General features: G+C 44.9%; 1 protein-coding gene across 2 annotated transcripts in view; it reads left to right on the plus strand.

The window, feature by feature from the left end:
* Positions 1–20,403, plus strand: part of LOC135527900 (metabotropic glutamate receptor 7-like) — a 142,446-nt gene that overhangs the window by 53,689 nt on the left and 68,354 nt on the right. For both annotated transcript variants that reach the window (XM_064956542.1, XM_064956541.1), the window contains exon 2: positions 6,845–7,061. In XM_064956542.1, coding sequence (XP_064812614.1) covers positions 6,950–7,061 — 112 coding nt within the window. In that variant the 5' untranslated portion in view covers positions 6,845–6,949. The remainder of the gene's footprint in view (positions 1–6,844; positions 7,062–20,403) is intronic.

Here is a 20,403-nt window from a genome sequence, read left to right on the forward strand (position 1 = left end):
ACCAGCGAGACACCCTCCCAGACCTGCAGGACCCCCCCCTGGACCTACACATAGAGGACCCACGCCAAGAGGAATTACATCCAGACCACCGCACACCCAGACACATCCACACCCCTACCCCAACCAATCAACACCCGCCCACGTCAACCATGCCCACACCCCATTTAGGCCCCCTCAGATCAGACCTATGCCACTCCTGCCCACCCCATGCACCCCACCCCCGCAAAGAGGGCCTCAACATGGAAGCCACACATACGCCCAGGTAGTGAGCGGGCAAACAGTCCCAACCCCCACTCTCACACTCGCCCAAGCCAATGGCATGTACCAGATGCTCAGCAGGCTCTGCTCACACTTACTGGCCTGAGGCCAAACCACGACCAACAACATTGGACACTTTATGGAACAAAAAGCCTTTACTATTTCATCCTGGAATATCCAAGGCCTGAGGTCATCTGCCTTTGGCCTGAAGAGCAGAAACCCGGACTTCACCAAAGAAATCGGTAATACAGACATTGTCATCCTGCAAGAAACCTGGTATAGAGGAGACAGACCCACTGGGTGTCCTCTAGGTTACAGAGAGCTGGTAGTCCCATCCACCAAACTACCAGGTGTGAAACAGGGAAGGGACTCATGGGGTATGCTAATTTGGTATAGAGCAGACCTAACTCACTCCATTAAATTAATCAAAACAGGAACATTCTACATTTGGCTAGAAATTCAAAAGGAAATTATCCTAACAGAGAAAAATGTCCTCCTGTGTGCTACCTATATCCCCCCACTAGAATCCCCATATTTTAATGAAGACAGCTTCTCCATCCTGGAGGGAGAAATCAATCATTTCCAGGCCCAGGGACATGTACTAGTCTGTGGCGACCTAAATGCCAGAACCGGACAAGAACCTGACACCCTCAGCACACAGGGGGACAAACACCTGCCTGGAGGTGACAGCATTCCCTCCCCGTATGCCCCCTAGGCACAACTATGACAACATAACCAACAAAAACGGGTCACAACTCCTGCAGCTCTGTCGCACGCTGGGTATGTACATAGTCAATGGTAGGCTTCGAGGGGACTCCTATGGTAGGTACACCTATAGCTCATCTCTTGGCAGTAGTACTGTAGACTACTTTATCACTGACCTCAACCCAGAGTCTCTCAGAGCGTTCACAGTCAGCCCACTGACACCCCTATCAGACCACAGCAAAATCACAGTCTACCTAAACAGAGCAATACTCAATCATGAGGCATCAAAGCCAAAGGAACTGAGTAACATTAAGAAATGCTATAGATGGAAGGAATGCAGTTTGGAAACCTACCAAAAAACAATTAGGCAACAACAAATTCAATCCCTTTTAGACAATTTCCTGGGAAAAACGTTCCACTGTAATAGTGAAGGTGTAAACTTGGCAGTAGAAAATCTTAACCATATATTCGACCTCTCAGCTTCCCTATCAAATCTAAAAATCTCAAATAGAAAACCGAAGAAAATTAACAACAATGACAAATGGTTTGATGAAGAATGCAAAATTCTAAGAAAGAAATTGAGAAACCTGTCCAACCAAAAACATAGAGACCCGGAAAACCTGAGTCTACGCCTTCACTATGGTGAATCACTAAAACAATACAGAAATACACTACGGAAAAAGAAGGAACAGCATGTCAGAAATCAGCTCAATGTAATTGAAGAATCCATAGACTCTAACCACTTCTGGGAAAATTGGAAAACACTAAACAAACAACAACACGAAGAATTATCTATCCAAAATGGAGATGTATGGGTAAACCACTTCTCCAATCTTTTTGGCTCTATAACAAAGAATAAAGAGCAAAAACATATACATGATCAAATACAGATCTTAGAATCAACTATTAAAGACTACCAGAACCCACTGGATTCTCCAATAACATTGAATGAGTTACAGGACAAAATAAAAACCCTCCAACCCAAAAAGGCCTGTTGTGTTGATGGTATCCTCAATGAAATGATCAAATATACAGACAACAAATTCCAATTGGCTATACTAAAACTCTTTAACATCATCCTTAGCTCTGGCATCTTCCCCAATATTTGGAACCAAGGACTGATCACCCCAATCCACAAAAATGGAGACAAATTTGACCCCAATAACTACCGTGGAATATGCGTCAACAGTAACCTTGGGAAAATCCTCTGCATTATCATTAACAGCAGACTCGTACACTTCCTCAATGAAAACAATGTACTGAGCAAATGTCAAATTGGCTTTTTACCAAATTACCGTACAACAGACCATGTATTCACCCTGCACACCCTAATTGACAACCAAACAAACCAAAACAAAGGCAAAGTCTTCTCATGCTTTGTTGATTTCAAAAAAGCCTTCGACTCAATTTGGCATGAGGGTCTGCTATACAAACTGATGGAAAGTGGTGTTGGGGGTAAAACATACGACATCATAAAATCCATGTACACAAACAACAAGTGTGCAGTTAAAATTGGCAAAAAAACACACACATTTCTTCACACAGGGTCGTGGGGTTAGACAGGGATGCAGCTTAAGCCCCACCCTCTTCAACATATATATCAACGAACTGGCGCGGGCACTAGAAAAGTCTGCAGCACCCGGCCTCACCCTACTAGAATCTGAAGTCAAATGTCTGCTGTTTGCTGATGATCTGGTGCTTCTGTCACCAACCAAGGAGGGCCTACAGCAGCACCTAGATCTTATGCACAGATTCTGTCAGACCTGGGCCCTGACAGTAAATCTCAGTAAGACCAAAATAATGGTGTTCCAAAAAAGGTCCAGTCACCAGGACCACAAATACAAATTCCATCTAGACACTGTTGCCCTAGAGCACACAAAAAACTATACATACCTTGGCCTAAACATCAGCGCCACAGGTAACTTCCACAAAGCTGTGAACGATCTGAGAGACAAGGCAAGAAGGGCATTCTATGCCTTCAAAAGGAACATAAATTTCAACATACCAATTAGGATCTGGCTAAAAATACTTGAATCAGTCATAGAGCCCATTGCCCTTTATGGTTGTGAGGTCTGGGGTCCGCTCACCAACCAAGACTTCACAAAATGGGCCAAACACCAAATTGAGACTCTGCACGCAGAATTCTGCAAAAATATCCTCAGTGTACAACGTAGAACACCAAATAATGCATGCAGAGCAGAATTAGGCCGATACCCACTAATTATCAAAATCCAGAAAAGAGCTGTTAAATTCTATAACCACCTAAAAGGAAGCGATTCCCAAACCTTCCACAACAAAGCCATCACCTACAGAGAGATGAACCTGGAGAAGAGTCCCCTAAGCAAGCTGGTCCTGGGGCTCTGTTCACAAACACACCCTACAGAGCCCCATGACAGCAGCACAATTAGACCCAACCAAATCATGAGAAAACAAAAAGATAATTACTTGACACATTGGAAAGAATTAACAAAAAAACAGAGCAAACTAGAATGCTATTTGGCCCTACACAGAGAGTACACAGCGGCAGAATACCTGACCACTGTGACTGACCCAAAATTAAGGAAAGCTTTGACTATGTACAGACTCAGCGAGCATAGCCTTGCTATTGAGAAAGGCCGCCGTAGGCAGACATGGCTCTCAAGAGAAGACAGGCTATGTGCTCACTGCCCACAAAATGAGGTGGAAACTGAGCTGCACTTCCTAACCTCCTGCCCAATGTATGACCATATTAGAGAGACATATTTCCCTCAGATTACACAGATCCACAAAGAATTCGAAAACAAATCCAATTTTGAAAAACTCCCATATCTACTGGGTGAAATTCCACAGTGTGCCATCAGAGCAGCAAGATTTGTGACCTGTTGCCACGAGAAAAGGGCAACCAGTGAAGAACACGCAACATTGTAAATACAACCCATATCTATGCTTATTTATTTTATCTTGTGTCATTTAACCATTTGCACGTTGTAAAAACACTGTATATATATATAATACGACATTTGTAATGTCTTTATTGTTTTGAAACTTCTGTGTGTTTGATGTCGACTGTTAATTTTTATTGTTTATTTCACTTTATATATTATATACCTTACTTGCTTTGGCAATGTTAACACATGTTTCCCATGCCAATAAAGCCCCTTGAATTGAATTGAATTGAATTGATACAGAAAGAGAGAGACAGAGAGACGGAGACAGAGATACAGAAAGAGAGTGACAGAGAGACGGAGACAGAGATACAGAAAGAGAGAGATAGAGAGACGGAGACAGAGAGTTGGAGACAGAGAGACGGAGACAGAGAGACGGAGACAGAGATACAGAAAGAGAGAGACAGAGAGACGGAGACAGAGATACAGAAAGTGAGAGACAGAGAGATGGAGACAGAGATACAGAAAGAGAGAGACAGAGAGACGGAGACAGAGAGATGGAGACAGAGATACAGAAAGAGAGAGACAGAGAGACGGAGACAGAGAGATGGAGACAGAGAGACGGAGACAGAGAGAGACGGAGACAGAGAGACAGAGAGACGGAGACAGAGAGACAGAAAGAGAGAGGCAGCGAGAGAGGCAGCGATAGAGAGATAGAGAGACAGCGATAGAGAGACAGAGCAGAGACAGAGAGAAAGAGAGACGGAGACAGAGAGATGGAGACAGAGAGACGGAGACAGAGAGACGGAGACAGAGAGACGGAGACAGAGATACAGAAAGAGAGAGACAGAGAGACGGAGACAGAGAGAGACGGAGACAGAGAGACGGCGACAGAGAGACAGAGAGACGGAGACAGAGATACAGAAAGAGAGAGGCAGCGATAGAGAGATAGAGAGACAGCGATAGAGAGACAGAGATAGAGAGAGAAAGAGAGAGACCGAAATAAAGAGAGAGATAAAGAGAGTGAAAGAGAGAGACAGTGTGTTAAAATACAAATCCTGGCATTCTCTTTCTCATCCTTTTATTACATTGTATCATCGGTTTTTTTTAAAAGTAATTTAGCAGATGCTCTTATCCAGAGCAACTTACAGGAGCAATTAGAGTTAAGTGCCTTGCTCAAGGGTACTTTCAATATATGTTTTACCTAGTAGGCTCGTGGATCCAAACCAGTGACCTTTAGGTTACTGGCCCAACGCTCTTAAATGCTAGATTACCTGACTGCTGCCCACTTTTGAACCAGAACACTAAATTCTAACTCACTGAAGTAATTTAGCATCTGACAATATTCCCTCCCCTGAATTTGTGTAATTGTATTACAACCAGAACGGATGTTGTACTCGCATATACGTTTGGCCGTTCAACATGTATTAAGTTGCTTTGAACATGACCTCCTGTTCCCATCCTCTATGTGTCTGCTTTGTGCAGTAGTAGGTCAAAGTCATAACTCATACTCAGTGCTGTTAGCCAGGGTTGTGGAATTCCATCAGTGGACTTCTGTGTCCTCATTCCCCTGTTTCCCCAGTGTCCAGCTGCTTCTGATCAGCCTAATAGGAATGGATTGCATTCAAACAGCAGCTTAGATAAGATGGTGTGATGGGGTATCTCAACCATATCCAACAATATCAATGTGATGCACCCAGCCCACCTGAGTTATTCAAGGTAGCTGGTCTGTACCTGAACACTCATAACATCTCTGTGATTGCACCGGGGACAGGTGAGGAGGGGTGAGGAAGGGAGAGGAGGGGTGAGGAGAGGAGGGGAGAGCCTAGGTGAGGAGGGGTGAGGAAGGGAGAGGAGGGGTGAGGAGAGGAGGGGAGAGCCTAGGTGAGGAGGGGTGAGGAAGGGAGAGGAGGGGTGAGGAGAGGAGGGGAGGGGAGAGCTGAGGTGAGGAGGGGTGAGGAAGGGAGAGGAGGGGTGTGGAGGGATGCGAGAGGTGAGTAAGGGTTTGAAGGGATGTGAGGGGTGAGGAGAGGTGAGGATGGGAGAGGAGAGGTGATGAGGGATTTTAGGGGTGAGGAGAGGTGAGAGGTTAGGAGGGATGTGAGGGGTGAGGAGCGGTGAGGAGGGGTGAGGAGAAGAGAGGAGAGGTGATGAGGGATTTGAGGGGTGAGGAGAGGTGAGAGGTTAGGAGGGTTTGTGAGGGGTGAGGAGGGGTGAGGAGAAGAGAGGAGAGGTGATGAGGGATGTGAGGGGTGAGGAGAGGTGAGGAGTGGTGAGGAGAGGAGAGGTGATGAGAAATTCGAGGGGTGAGGAGAAGGGAGGAGGGATGCGCGAGGTTAGGAGGGATGTGAGGGGTGAGGAGAGGTGAGGAGGGGTGAGGAGGACAGAGGAGGGATGTGAGGGGTGAGGGGGGGTGAGGAGGAGAGAGGAGAGGTGATGAGGGATTCGAGGGGTGAGGAGAGGTAAGGAGGGGTGAGGAGGAGAGAGGAGAGGTGATGAGGGATTCGAGGGGTGAGGAGAGGTGAGGAGGGATGTGAGGGGTGAGGAGAGGTGAGGTGATACCAGTGTCTTATAAAAATCATATTTAATTTACATATCACCAATAGCATTTGATGGGGTAAACAGCAATACTTATTTGAGAGCCAAGCTGTCTGTGATAATTATAGGGGACCGGGAACATCTCAAGTGATGATACACTGCTTAATAATACTAGTAATGATGATATTGCTTTTATACAGTGCTTTTTACTAGGTCTCATTAGGTCTCAAAGATTTTTTTGTTCTCTGTCTGGTTGAAACTCGTGTCATCCACCATCAACATTAAGCATATTCAGCATGGAGTATTCAGTTAGGCAGAACACATTCAGTTAGGTAAAACACATTCAGTTAGGTAGAACACTCAGAACATTGAAGACAGAACTACAGTGAATAGGGCTGAAAGTTGTATACTGTTGTTGCACCCTGTTGAGCATAAGAGGAGTAAAATCTCTTCTCATCACTTCACTCTCCTCCAATCAGATCCCTCAGATCAGCTATGCCTCCACGGCCCCAGAGCTGAGTGATGACCGGCGCTATGACTTCTTCTCTCGGGTGGTTCCCCCGGACTCATTTCAGGCCCAGGCAATGGTGGACATCATCAGAGCCCTGGACTGGACCTACGTCTCCACCGTTGCCTCTGAGGGCAGCTATGGAGAGAAGGGCGTGGAGGCCTTCCAACAGATCTCCAAAGAGGCTGGTAAGTAATGGAAGTAGTAGTGATTATGATACTTAGATTAGATGAATTAGATGGTTAGAGTAAGTTTTGGAGTTATTTCTCGAAGCGCTGTATACGTCAAAGCGTTGTAGACGTGTTGTTCCTCTTGAAGCATTTTTCACCCATGGTTCCATACAGACAGGGAATGATCACAGGTGAGAATGCCCTCCTCCAATTTATAGCAGGTTATAATTACACTGCCAATTTAAGACAGGTAGCACACTGACGGGAGGGAGGGAGGACACTGACGGGAGGGAGGGAGGACACTGACGGGAGGGAGGACACTGACGGGAGGGAGGGAGGGGCTGTTTTGTCCATCTGGGGCTCACTGTGGACCAACAAATTGCTGTAAATTCCATGTTGAGACCACACAGACAATTATTTTTTGTCATAATTTAAGAAGTATTAATGTATTGACAACAATTATCATAGTGACTTCTAGTACTGTGAGTGACTTTCAGCTCTGTGAGTGACCCTGAGTAAAATATGATCTAAGAATATAAGAGTTTGTTCTGTGGGTGCTGGCAATATCTGTTGTGTGGGAGAACTCTCAATTCCATTTCTATCCCAGCAACAGAGGCGCTGCTTTAAGAAAGGATTACCTACTTCATCATCTGGACCAGGAAATTACATTCCGTGATCTACGCTTCAGCATTCATACAACTCCTCCCCCGACAATACCACTGTACCTAGGGAACCAAGGTTACTTCCTGATTCTCACCTTGACGAGAGAGGAAGAGGCGAAGCAGGAAGGGTTATCTTCCGCAAAAATCTGTAAAAATAATCCCAAAGCCTTTCTGGCTTTGGGACAACGACTCCCGTGGTTAAGAAGGACACATGAGCCATTCATTGGGCACAGACGTAGTTTCAACATCTAGTTTTGATTTACATTTGGTTGAGTTGTCAAAGTGATCACATCATTTTTTGGGGTTGAAATTACATGGCAACAAGGTTTATTCAACCAGTTTTTGCCCAGCATCTCGTCATTATATACAGATCTCTGCCTTAACCTTTACAGATCCCAACTATTTTCCTGTAATCTGCAGCTAGTAGCTAGACCCCTGTCAACCAATCCTGAGCATCGGTACTGAGGAGTGATGCTAGTGTAGAGGAAAGGGCGAGAGCTAATGATATCCTTAAAGATGGTGGATAAATTAAGATACATTAGTTCATTCAGGCCGTTTCATTCAGTCCGTCACCATTTTAAAAAATTGGCAACTTCCTGTCTACTTTAGGGAGTGGCTCTCCCATAGACAGAGCTTGGTCTGGTCTACTTAGTTCATTCACTTCCATTGAAACAGAAAAATGAGGGAGTGGGATGTCTCACTTCCTTTTCCGTCTCTGATATCCCTTGGGCGAAGATAAGAAGTCTGGAGGACATGAAAATGTAATTTGTTCATGTGCAGTGTGATCACTCATTAAAACTTAAAGAGGCTGTTGTGGCGCTGGAGAGAACAGCTGCAGGATGAGTCTCAGCAGAACACTAAGAGGGTATTGGGAAGAAAAGTCCTGATGATTTAGTGGGTTACTTTGGAGGGGATTTTATTTCAGTGTGTTACATACTCCAACGCACATGGTAGGTCTGCACATGGTAGGTCTGCACATGGTAGGTCTGCACATGGTGGGTCTGCACATGGTGGGTCTGCATATGGTAGGTGTGCACATGGTGGGTCTGCACATGGTAGGTCTGCACATGGTGGGTCTGCACATGGTAGGTCTGCACATGGTGGGTCTGCACATGGTGGGTCTGCACATGGTGGGTCTGCACATGGTGGGTCTGCACATGGTAGGTCTGCACATGGTGGGTCTGCACATGGTGGGTCTGCACATGGTAGGTCTGCACTTGGTAGGTCTCCACATGGTAGGTCTGCACATGGTAGGTCTGCAGATGGTGGGTCTGCACATGGTGGGTCTGCACATGGTAGGTCTGCACATGGTAGGTCTGCACATGGTAGGTCTGCACATGGTGGGTCTGCACATGGTGGGTCTGCACATGGTAGGTCTGCACATGGTAGGTCTGCACATGGTGGGTCTGCACATGGTGGGTCTGCACATGGTAGGTCTGCACATGGTGGGTCTGCACATGGTGGGTCTGCACATGGTAGGTCTGCACTTGGTAGGTCTCCACATGGTAGGTCTGCACTTGGTAGGTCTGCAGATGGTGGGTCTGCACATGGTGGGTCTGCACATGGTAGGTCTGCACATGGTGCGTCTGCACATGGTAGGTCTGCACTTGGTAGGTCTGCACATGGTAGGTCTCCACATGGTAGGTCTCCACATGGTGGGTCTGCGCATGGTGGGTCTGCACATGGTGGGTCTGCAGATGGTGGGTCTGCACATGGTGGGTCTGCACATGGTGGGTCTGCAGATGGTGGGTCTGCACATGGTGGGTCTGCACATGGTGGGTCTGCAGATGGTGGGTCTTCACATGGTGGGTCTGCACATGGTAGGTCTGCAGATGGTGGGTCTGCAGATGGTGGGTCTGCACATGGTGGGTCTGCAGATGGTGGGTCTGCACATGGTGGGTCTGCACATGGTGGGTCTGCACATGGTGGGTCTGCAGATGGTGGGTCTGCACATGGTGGGTCTGCACATGGTGGGTCTGCACATGGTGGGTTTGCAGATGGTGGGTCTGCACATGGTAGGTCTGCACATGGTAGGTCTTCACATGGTAGGTCTCCACATGGTAGGTCTGCACATGGTGGGTCTGCACATGGTGGGTCTGCACATGGTGGGTCTGCACATGGTAGGTCTCCACATGGTGGGTCTGCACATGGTGGGTCTGCACATGGTGGGTCTGCAGATGGTGGGTCTGCACATGGTGGGTCTGCAGATGGTGGGTCTGCACATGGTAGGTCTGCACATGGTAGGTCTGCACATGGTAGGTCTTCACATGGTAGGTCTGCAGATGGTAGGTCTGCACATGGTAGGTCTGCAGATGGTAGGTCTGCACATGGTAGGTCTCCACATGGTAGGTCTGCACATGGTGCGTCTGCACATGGTAGGTCTGCACATGGTAGGTCTGCAGATGGTAGGTCTGCACTTGTTAGGTCTTCACATGGTAGGTCTACACATGGTAGGTCTGCACATGGTGGGTCTGCACATGGTGGGTCTGCACATGGTAGGTCTGCACATGGTAGGTCTGCACATGGTAGGTCTGCACATGGTGGGTCTGCAATGACCAGATGGTTTTCTGTCTGTTGTACTTCCTTCACTGGTGTTTTTGTCTGGGCAAAACGCTGCATTGATAATATTGTTGTGACTGTAAAAACATCACAGACGAGGGAGTTAGAAATGTATCTTGCTGTTCTGGTTGACTCATCCATTACAATAGAGCTGCAGTCAGGGAATGCCCTTCTGTATCCCCATACAAATCAAATAGGAATCATTTCCCTCAATGAAAGCCCTGCACACTCTAGGCATTGTGCTTTTGATAAAAGCTTTGATTTCAGAATGATAACTCTCGATATTCATAACATGAGAGAATGTGTCATTTGCAGTACGAGATGCTGCATTGGATTGAAATGAATAGGCATCATACTGTATTTGCACTGAAGCAGTGGTGCAGTAGAAATCTCTCCAATAACATTGAAAGAGAAACGTGCAGTCCCAGATACAGCCACAGTTTGTTGTTTGATTTGATCTGTAGGGCCTTCAGATGTTTCTGGAAGTGACATGGCAGATGCATTAGTAACATTCTCGCTTCACCACTTCAAGGAGAAGCTTCTCCCAGACTAATGCAATATGGCTGCCCATTACCCCGAGCAGAGTGTTGGTCAGCTCATATCGATCTACTCTGTTTTCCACTCTCCTCTTTCTCCCTTGTTTTGGTAGTATTCCACCCTTGCAGTTGAATTAGAATGAGTTGTCTTTGCTTTAGAATTGCAGCATGGGAAGATGAATCTTGTTTGTATTTTTCTTGGTGTGTACATCTAGATTGGGTCCAGTGTAATGGAGTTTGTTTTTTCTCTTTGATAAACAAACTCATGCAGCGCGTTTGAGGATTAGATTCTCCCACAAACATCACTCTTAAATTAATTGCTGTATGCTGCCACAGCCGGGTTTTCATATCATTAGTTTGAACAATGAAAAACCTGTCAAAGGCACTCCAAATATTTAGCCGAGCGACTGAAGCGGAAAAATGCAAGAGAATTTTATTTTATTTTGACTTCATACATATGGAGTGACTGCCCTAATATTTGACCAATAGCTTGATGTGTTCTCAGAATATGAGCATTCTAAAGTGGAAAAGTGTGCTCCAGCAGCCGTCCCCGCTCTCTTCTAGAGACAACGTGACAGTGGAATGGAACATGGGATAAGGGAGGAAGGGGTTCATGTGCACAGAATAGCAATGGAATTATATTTCTGTGGGCTCCCACTTGAGCTGCATGGGGAGGAAAGTGTCAGTGGAGGGAGCCTGTCGTCGTTCTGCCTCTGCTCCAGAGGTGATAAATATAATTGGAGCATTATGGATTCCCCTCGGGGGTGGAGTGATGGTACGATTGGGGTTTTGCGGGGTAGTGGGGGGACAGAGGAATGGGTAAGAGGGGTTGAACCCATCAGGGACCACTGATTTCTGAAACGCCACCGTCACATCCTGGAGTGCATTTTGGGAATCTCCGGGATATGGGGATGAATAATGGACGCTGTTAATGTAGCACACGGCCCGTGGCACTTAGACTCATCAGCCTAGGACCATCAGCCTAGGGCTAGCAGGAGCCTGATGAATTAAATCATCATTATTTTATCTGTGATATATTAATCAAGCTGGGACATGTGGAGCACTGAGTTGGAGGGGGGAGAGTGTTTAATGTAGATACCGAGCAGTAGGTCTGAAGCTACAAATGAAATATTGTGCACATCCCAGGATGTTAATTCCACGAAAACCACATTCTTACCCAATACTTTTAGACTGTTGCATTAAAACTATGTTTGAGGTTCCATGTTAGAATTGCCTATGTATAAGATTTGAATACTCCACACAGAGCAGTGTGAGGAGTAAAACACGCCCCTCTATGATACCCCTTTGCATTTATCTCTCAGAGTTATCATTTTTTTTCTAACGGAGACAGTGGACTGCTCTTTGGCTGCCAGTGGACTGCTCTTTGGCTGCCTGTGTAAATAGAGAGCTCTTTCTTTCATGCCCAGAGAACAGACACTCTGCCAGTGGCAGGTGAAGACACTCAAACCCACAGCACTAGACTCCAGGCTCTGATGTCTCTGCCTGCCTGGTGTTCTCATCTTGACTGAGTGACGAGGAATTCTGCAGTCATTCAATAATTTAGCCTCAGTTTCACAGCACATAGCTAGTCTGCAGCCTTCAGGCAGGCTAGTCCTCACAGAATATTCCAACTGGGGGAAAAAAAAATAAAAATAAATGATTGTCATGTACAGTACACCGGATAGGTGCAGTAAAATGTGTTGTTTTACAGGGTCAGACATGGTAGTACGATAGGTGTTGTTTTACAGGGTCAGACATGGTAGTACGACAGGTGTTGTTTTGCAGGGTCAGCCATGGTAAGGTGTTGTTTTACAGGGTCAGCCATAGTAGTATGATAGGTGTTGTTTTACAGGCTCAGCCATAGTAGTATGATAGGTGTTGTTTTACAGGGTCAGCCATAGTAGTACGATAGGTGTTGTTTTACAGGGTCAGCCATAGTAGTACGATAGGTGTTGTTTTACAGGGTCAGCCATGGTAAGGTGTTGTTGTACAGGGTCAGCCATAGTAAGGTGTTGTTGTACAGGGTCAGCCATAGTAGTACGATAGGTGTTGTTTTACAGGCTCAGCCATAGTAGTACGATAGGTGTTGTTTTACAGGGTCAGCCATAGTAGTACGATAGGTGTTGTTTTACAGGGTCAGCCATAGTAGTACGATAGGTGTTGTTTTACAGGGTCAGCCATAGTAGTACGATAGGTGTTGTTTTACAGGCTCAGCCATAGTAGTACGATAGGTGTTGTTTTACAGGGTCAGCCATAGTAGTACGATAGGTGTTGTTTCACAGGGTCAGCCATAGTAGTACAATAGGTGTTGTTTTACAGGGTCAGCCATAGTAGTACGATAGGTGTTGTTTTACAGGGTCAGCCATAGTAGTACGATAGGTGTTGTTTTCCAGGGTCAGCCATAGTAATATGATAGGTGTTGTTTTGCAGGGTCAGCCATAGTAGTATGATAGGTGTTGTTTTACAGGGTCAGCCATAGTAGTACGATAGGTGTTGTTTTACAGGGTCAGCCATAGTAATATGATAGGTGTTGTTTTGCAGGGTCAGCCATAGTAGTATGATAGGTGTTGTTTTCCAGGGTCAGCCATAGTAGTACAATATGTGTTGTTGTACAGGCTCAGCCATAGTAGTACAATAGGTGTTGTTGTACAGGCTCAGCCATAGTAGTATGATAGGAGTTGTTGTACAGGATCAGCCATAGTAGTATGATAGGTGTTGTTTTACAGGCTCAGCCATAGTAATATGATAGGTGTTGTTGTACAGGATCAGCCATAGTAGTATGATAGGTGTTGTTTTACAGGCTCAGCCATAGTAATATGATAGGTGTTGTTTTGCAGGGTCAGCCATTGTAGTACGATAGGTGTTGTTTTACAGGGTCAGCCATAGTAGTACGATAGGTGTTGTTTTACAGGGTCAGCCATGGTAAGGTGTTGTTGTACAGGGTCAGCCATAGTAAGGTGTTGTTGTACAGGGTCAGCCATAGTAGTACGATAGGTGTTGTTTTACAGGCTCAGCCATAGTAGTACGATAGGTGTTGTTTTACAGGGTCAGCCATAGTAGTACGATAGGTGTTGTTTTACAGGGTCAGCCATAGTAGTACGATAGGTGTTGTTTTACAGGGTCAGCCATAGTAGTACGATAGGTGTTGTTTTACAGGCTCAGCCATAGTAGTACGATAGGTGTTGTTTTACAGGGTCAGCCATAGTAGTACGATAGGTGTTGTTTCACAGGGTCAGCCATAGTAGTACAATAGGTGTTGTTTTACAGGGTCAGCCATAGTAGTACGATAGGTGTTGTTTTACAGGGTCAGCCATAGTAGTACGATAGGTGTTGTTTTCCAGGGTCAGCCATAGTAATATGATAGGTGTTGTTTTGCAGGGTCAGCCATAGTAGTATGATAGGTGTTGTTTTACAGGGTCAGCCATAGTAGTACGATAGGTGTTGTTTTACAGGGTCAGCCATAGTAATATGATAGGTGTTGTTTTGCAGGGTCAGCCATAGTAGTATGATAGGTGTTGTTTTCCAGGGTCAGCCATAGTAGTACAATATGTGTTGTTGTACAGGCTCAGCCATAGTAGTACAATAGGTGTTGTTGTACAGGCTCAGCCATAGTAGTATGATAGGAGTTGTTGTACAGGATCAGCCATAGTAGTATGATAGGTGTTGTTTTACAGGCTCAGCCATAGTAATATGATAGGTGTTGTTGTACAGGATCAGCCATAGTAGTATGATAGGTGTTGTTTTACAGGCTCAGCCATAGTAATATGATAGGTGTTGTTTTGCAGGGTCAGCCATTGTAGTACGATAGGTGTTGTTGTACAGGGTCAGCCATAGTAGTATGATAGGTGTTGTTGTACAGGGTCAGCCATAGTAGTATGATAGGTGTTGTTTTGCATGGTCAGCCATAGTAATATGATAGGTGTTGTTTTGCAGGGTCAGCCATAGTAGTATGATAGGTGTTGTTGTACAGGTTCAGCCATAGTAGTATGATAGGTGTTGTTTTACAGGGTCAGCCATAGTAGTACAATAGGTGTTGTTTTACAGGGTCAGCCATAGTAGTACAATAGGTGTTGTTTTAAAGGGTCAGCCATAGTAGTATGATAGGTGTTGTTTTGCAGGGTCAGCCATGGTAAGGTGTTGTTTTACAGGGTCAGCCATAGTAGTACGATAGGTGTTGTTGTACAGGGTCAGCCATAGTAGTATGATAGGTGTTGTTGTACAGGGTCAGCCATAGTAGTACGATAGGTGTTGTTTTACAGGGTCAGCCATAGTAGTATGATAGGTGTTGTTTTACAGGGTCAGCCATAGTAGTAAGATAGGTGTTGTTTTACAGGGTCAGCCATAGTAGTACGATAGGTGTTGTTTTACAGGGTCAGCCATGGTAAGGTGTTGTTGTACAGGGTCAGCCATAGTAAGGTGTTGTTGTACAGGGTCAGCCATAGTAGTATGATAGGTGTTGTTTTACAGGGTCAGCCATAGTAGTACAATAGGTGATGTTTTACAGGATCAGCCATAGTAGTACAATAGGTGTTGTTTTACAGGGTCAGCCATGGTAAGGTGTTGTTGTACAGGGTCAGCCATGGTAAGGTGTTGTTGTACAGGGTCAGCCATAGTAATATGATAGGTGTTGTTGTACAGGGTCAGCCATAGTAGTACAATAGGTGATGTTTTACAGGGTCAGCCATAGTAGTACAATAGGTGTTGTTTTACAGGGTCAGCCATAGTAGTACAATAGGTGTTGTTGTACAGGGTCAGCCATAGTAATATGATAGGTGTTGTTGTACAGGGTCAGCCATAGTAGTACGATAGGTGTTGTTTTACAGGGTCAGCCATAGTAGTACGATAGGTGTTGTTTTACAGGGTCAGCCATAGTATTACGATAGGTGTTGTTTTACAGGGTCAGCCATAGTAGTACAATAGGTGTTGTTTTACAGGGTCAGCCATAGTATTACGATAGGTGTTGTTTTACAGGGTCAGCCATGGTAAGGTGTTGTTGTACAGGGTCAGCCATAGTAAGGTGTTGTTGTACAGGGTCAGCCATAGTAGTACGATAGGTGTTGTTTTACAGGCTCAGCCATAGTAGTACGATAGGTGTTGTTTTACAGGGTCAGCCATAGTAGTACGATAGGTGTTGTTTTACAGGGTCAGCCATAGTAGTACGATAGGTGTTGTTTTACAGGGTCAGCCATAGTAGTACGATAGGTGTTGTTTTACAGGCTCAGCCATAGTAGTACGATAGGTGTTGTTTTACAGGGTCAGCCATAGTAGTACGATAGGTGTTGTTTCACAGGGTCAGCCATAGTAGTACAATAGGTGTTGTTTTACAGGGTCAGCCATAGTAGTACGATAGGTGTTGTTTTACAGGGTCAGCCATAGTAGTACGATAGGTGTTGTTTTCCAGGGTCAGCCATAGTAATATGATAGGTGTTGTTTTGCAGGGTCAGCCATAGTAGTATGATAGGTGTTGTTTTACAGGGTCAGCCATAGTAGTACGATAGGTGTTGTTTTACAGGGTCAGCCATAGTAATATGATAGGTGTTGTTTTGCAGGGTCAGCCATAGTAGTATGATAGGTGTTGTTTTCCAGGGTCAGCCATAGTAGTACAATATGTGTTGTTGTACAGGCTCAGCCATAGTAGTACAATAGGTGTTGTTGTACAGGCTCAGCCATAGTAGTATGATAGGAGTTGTTGTACAGGATCAGCCATAGTAGTATGATAGGTGTTGTTTTACAGGCTCAGCCATAGTAATATGATAGGTGTTGTTGTACAGGATCAGCCATAGTAGTATGATAGGTGTTGTTTTACAGGCTCAGCCATAGTAATATGATAGGTGTTGTTTTGCAGGGTCAGCCATTGTAGTACGATAGGTGTTGTTTTACAGGGTCAGCCATAGTAGTACGATAGGTGTTGTTTTACAGGGTCAGCCATGGTAAGGTGTTGTTGTACAGGGTCAGCCATAGTAAGGTGTTGTTGTACAGGGTCAGCCATAGTAGTACGATAGGTGTTGTTTTACAGGCTCAGCCATAGTAGTACGATAGGTGTTGTTTTACAGGGTCAGCCATAGTAGTACGATAGGTGTTGTTTTACAGGGTCAGCCATAGTAGTACGATAGGTGTTGTTTTACAGGGTCAGCCATAGTAGTACGATAGGTGTTGTTTTACAGGCTCAGCCATAGTAGTACGATAGGTGTTGTTTTACAGGGTCAGCCATAGTAGTACGATAGGTGTTGTTTCACAGGGTCAGCCATAGTAGTACAATAGGTGTTGTTTTACAGGGTCAGCCATAGTAGTACGATAGGTGTTGTTTTACAGGGTCAGCCATAGTAGTACGATAGGTGTTGTTTTCCAGGGTCAGCCATAGTAATATGATAGGTGTTGTTTTGCAGGGTCAGCCATAGTAGTATGATAGGTGTTGTTTTACAGGGTCAGCCATAGTAGTACGATAGGTGTTGTTTTACAGGGTCAGCCATAGTAATATGATAGGTGTTGTTTTGCAGGGTCAGCCATAGTAGTATGATAGGTGTTGTTTTCCAGGGTCAGCCATAGTAGTACAATATGTGTTGTTGTACAGGCTCAGCCATAGTAGTACAATAGGTGTTGTTGTACAGGCTCAGCCATAGTAGTATGATAGGAGTTGTTGTACAGGATCAGCCATAGTAGTATGATAGGTGTTGTTTTACAGGCTCAGCCATAGTAATATGATAGGTGTTGTTTTGCAGGGTCAGCCATTGTAGTACGATAGGTGTTGTTGTACAGGGTCAGCCATAGTAGTATGATAGGTGTTGTTGTACAGGGTCAGCCATAGTAGTATGATAGGTGTTGTTTTGCATGGTCAGCCATAGTAATATGATAGGTGTTGTTTTGCAGGGTCAGCCATAGTAGTATGATAGGTGTTGTTGTACAGGTTCAGCCATAGTAGTATGATAGGTGTTGTTTTACAGGGTCAGCCATAGTAGTACAATAGGTGTTGTTGTACAGGGTCAGCCATAGTAGTACAATAGGTGTTGTTTTAAAGGGTCAGCCATAGTAGTACAATAGGTGTTGTTGTACAGGGTCAGCCATAGTAGTATGATAGGTGTTGTTTTAAAGGGTCAGCCATAGTAGTATGATAGGTGTTGTTTTGCAGGGTCAGCCATGGTAAGGTGTTGTTTTACAGGGTCAGCCATAGTAGTACGATAGGTGTTGTTGTACAGGGTCAGCCATAGTAGTATGATAGGTGTTGTTTTACAGGGTCAGCCATAGTATTACGATAGGTGTTGTTGTACAGGGTCAGCCATAGTAGTACGATAGGTGTTGTTTTACAGGGTCAGCCATAGTAGTATGATAGGTGTTGTTTTACAGGGTCAGCCATAGTAGTAAGATAGGTGTTGTTTTACAGGGTCAGCCATAGTAGTACGATAGGTGTTGTTTTACAGGGTCAGCCATGGTAAGGTGTTGTTGTACAGGGTCAGCCATAGTAAGGTGTTGTTGTACAGGGTCAGCCATAGTAGTATGATAGGTGTTGTTTTACAGGGTCAGCCATAGTAGTACAATAGGTGATGTTTTACAGGATCAGCCATAGTAGTACAATAGGTGTTGTTGTACAGGGTCAGCCATGGTAAGGTGTTGTTGTACAGGGTCAGCCATAGTAATATGATAGGTGTTGTTGTACAGGGTCAGCCATAGTAGTACAATAGGTGATGTTTTACAGGGTCAGCCATAGTAGTACAATAGGTGTTGTTTTACAGGGTCAGCCATAGTAGTACAATAGGTGTTGTTGTACAGGGTCAGCCATAGTAATATGATAGGTGTTGTTGTACAGGGTCAGCCATAGTAGTACGATAGGTGTTGTTTTACAGGGTCAGCCATAGTAGTACAATAGGTGTTGTTTTACAGGGTCAGCCATAGTAGTACAATAGGTGTTGTTTTACAGGGTCAGCCATAGTAGTACGATAGGTGTTGTTTTACAGGGTCAGCCATAGTAGTACGATAGGTGTTGTTGTACAGGGTCAGCCATAGTAGTACAATAGGTGTTGTTTTACAGGGTCAGCCATAGTAATACAATAGGTGTTGTTTTACAGGGTCAGCCATAGTATTACGATAGGTGTTGTTTTACAGGGTCAGTCATAGTAGTATGATAGGTGTTGTTGTACAGGGTCAGCCATAGTGTTAAGATAGGTGTTGTTTTACAGGGTCAGCCATAGTAGTATGATAGGTGTTGTTTTACAGGGTCAGCCATAGTGTTAAGATAGGTGTTGTTTTACAGGGTCAGCCATAGTATTAAGATAGGTGTTGTTTTACAGGGTCAGCCATAGTAGTACAATAGGTGTTGTTTTACAGGGTCAGCCATAGTAATACAATAGGTGTTGTTTTACAGGGTCAGCCATAGTATTACGATAGGTGTTGTTTTACAGGGTCAGCCATGGTAAGGTGTTGTTTTACAGGGTCAGCCATAGTAAGGTGTTGTTGTACAGGGTCAGCCATAGTAGTACAATAGGTGATGTTTTACAGGGTCAGCCATAGTAATACAATAGGTGTTGTTTTACAGGGTCAGCCATAGTAGTATGATAGGTGTTGTTTTACAGGGTCAGCCATAGTAGTATGATAGGTGTTGTTTTACAGGGTCAGCCATAGTAGTATGATAGGTGTTGTTTTACAGGGTCAGCCATAGTAGTATGATAGGTGTTGTTTTACAGGGTCAGCCATAGTAGTATGATAGGTGTTGTTTTACAGGGTCAGCCATAGTAGTATGATAGGTGTTGTTTTACAGGGTCAGCCATAGTAGTATGATAGGTGTTGTTTTACAGGGTCAGCTATAGTAGTACGATAGGTGTTGTTTTACAGGGTCAGCCATGGTAAGGTGTTGTTGTACAGGGTCAGCCATGGTAAGGTGTTGTTGTACAGGGTCAGCCATAGTAGTCCGGCGCCCCTGGAGCAAGTTAGGGTTAAGGACCTTGCTGAAGGGCACATTAATAGATTTTCACCTTGTTTGCTCGGATATTTGAACCTGCAACCATTTCGGTTACTGGCCCAACGCTCTAACCGCTAAGCTACCTGCCACCCTTAAAGGTTAGTGCTATCTGGAATCCTTGTGACGTTACCCCATTGAAGTTAAACATTTAAAATGGTTAAGCACAGGGTTTGGGACGGGTAAGGGTTAAGGTTAAGGTAGTGGTTAAGAGTAGAGTTTAAGGTAGGGATGTCCCAAGGATTCCAGATTCCCCTAACCGAATGCAAAACCACTCCGCTTCTTATCTTCATCAGTGACTGGCTGCCATGGTCCCATGTCTCTGTCAGCTTCCTGCTACAAGGTATGGCCTCTGCTTCCCTCTACACCACACACACTGTGACAGTGACAAGCAGATTTTCATAAGACTTCTCTTTCACCCTAAATTCTAGATACATTTTAGTTGGATTAATCCTCATCACCTATAATACCCTCCGACCGACCGACCGACAGACAGACAGACAGACAGACAGACAGACAGACACATAGACAGCCCCCAGAGCTAAAAGGTTTGGCTAATACCTCTCTAAGAATTAGCCTTAGTATATTATTAGAGTTTCCCAAAAAGGAAACCTTGTTCGTAGCAGTGTCATAAGCCCTCCCAGAGCCCTGAAGAA

Source organism: Oncorhynchus masou, chromosome 33 (assembly GCF_036934945.1).
Source record: "Oncorhynchus masou masou isolate Uvic2021 chromosome 33, UVic_Omas_1.1, whole genome shotgun sequence".
Classification (NCBI taxonomy): Eukaryota; Metazoa; Chordata; class Actinopteri; order Salmoniformes; family Salmonidae; genus Oncorhynchus; species Oncorhynchus masou.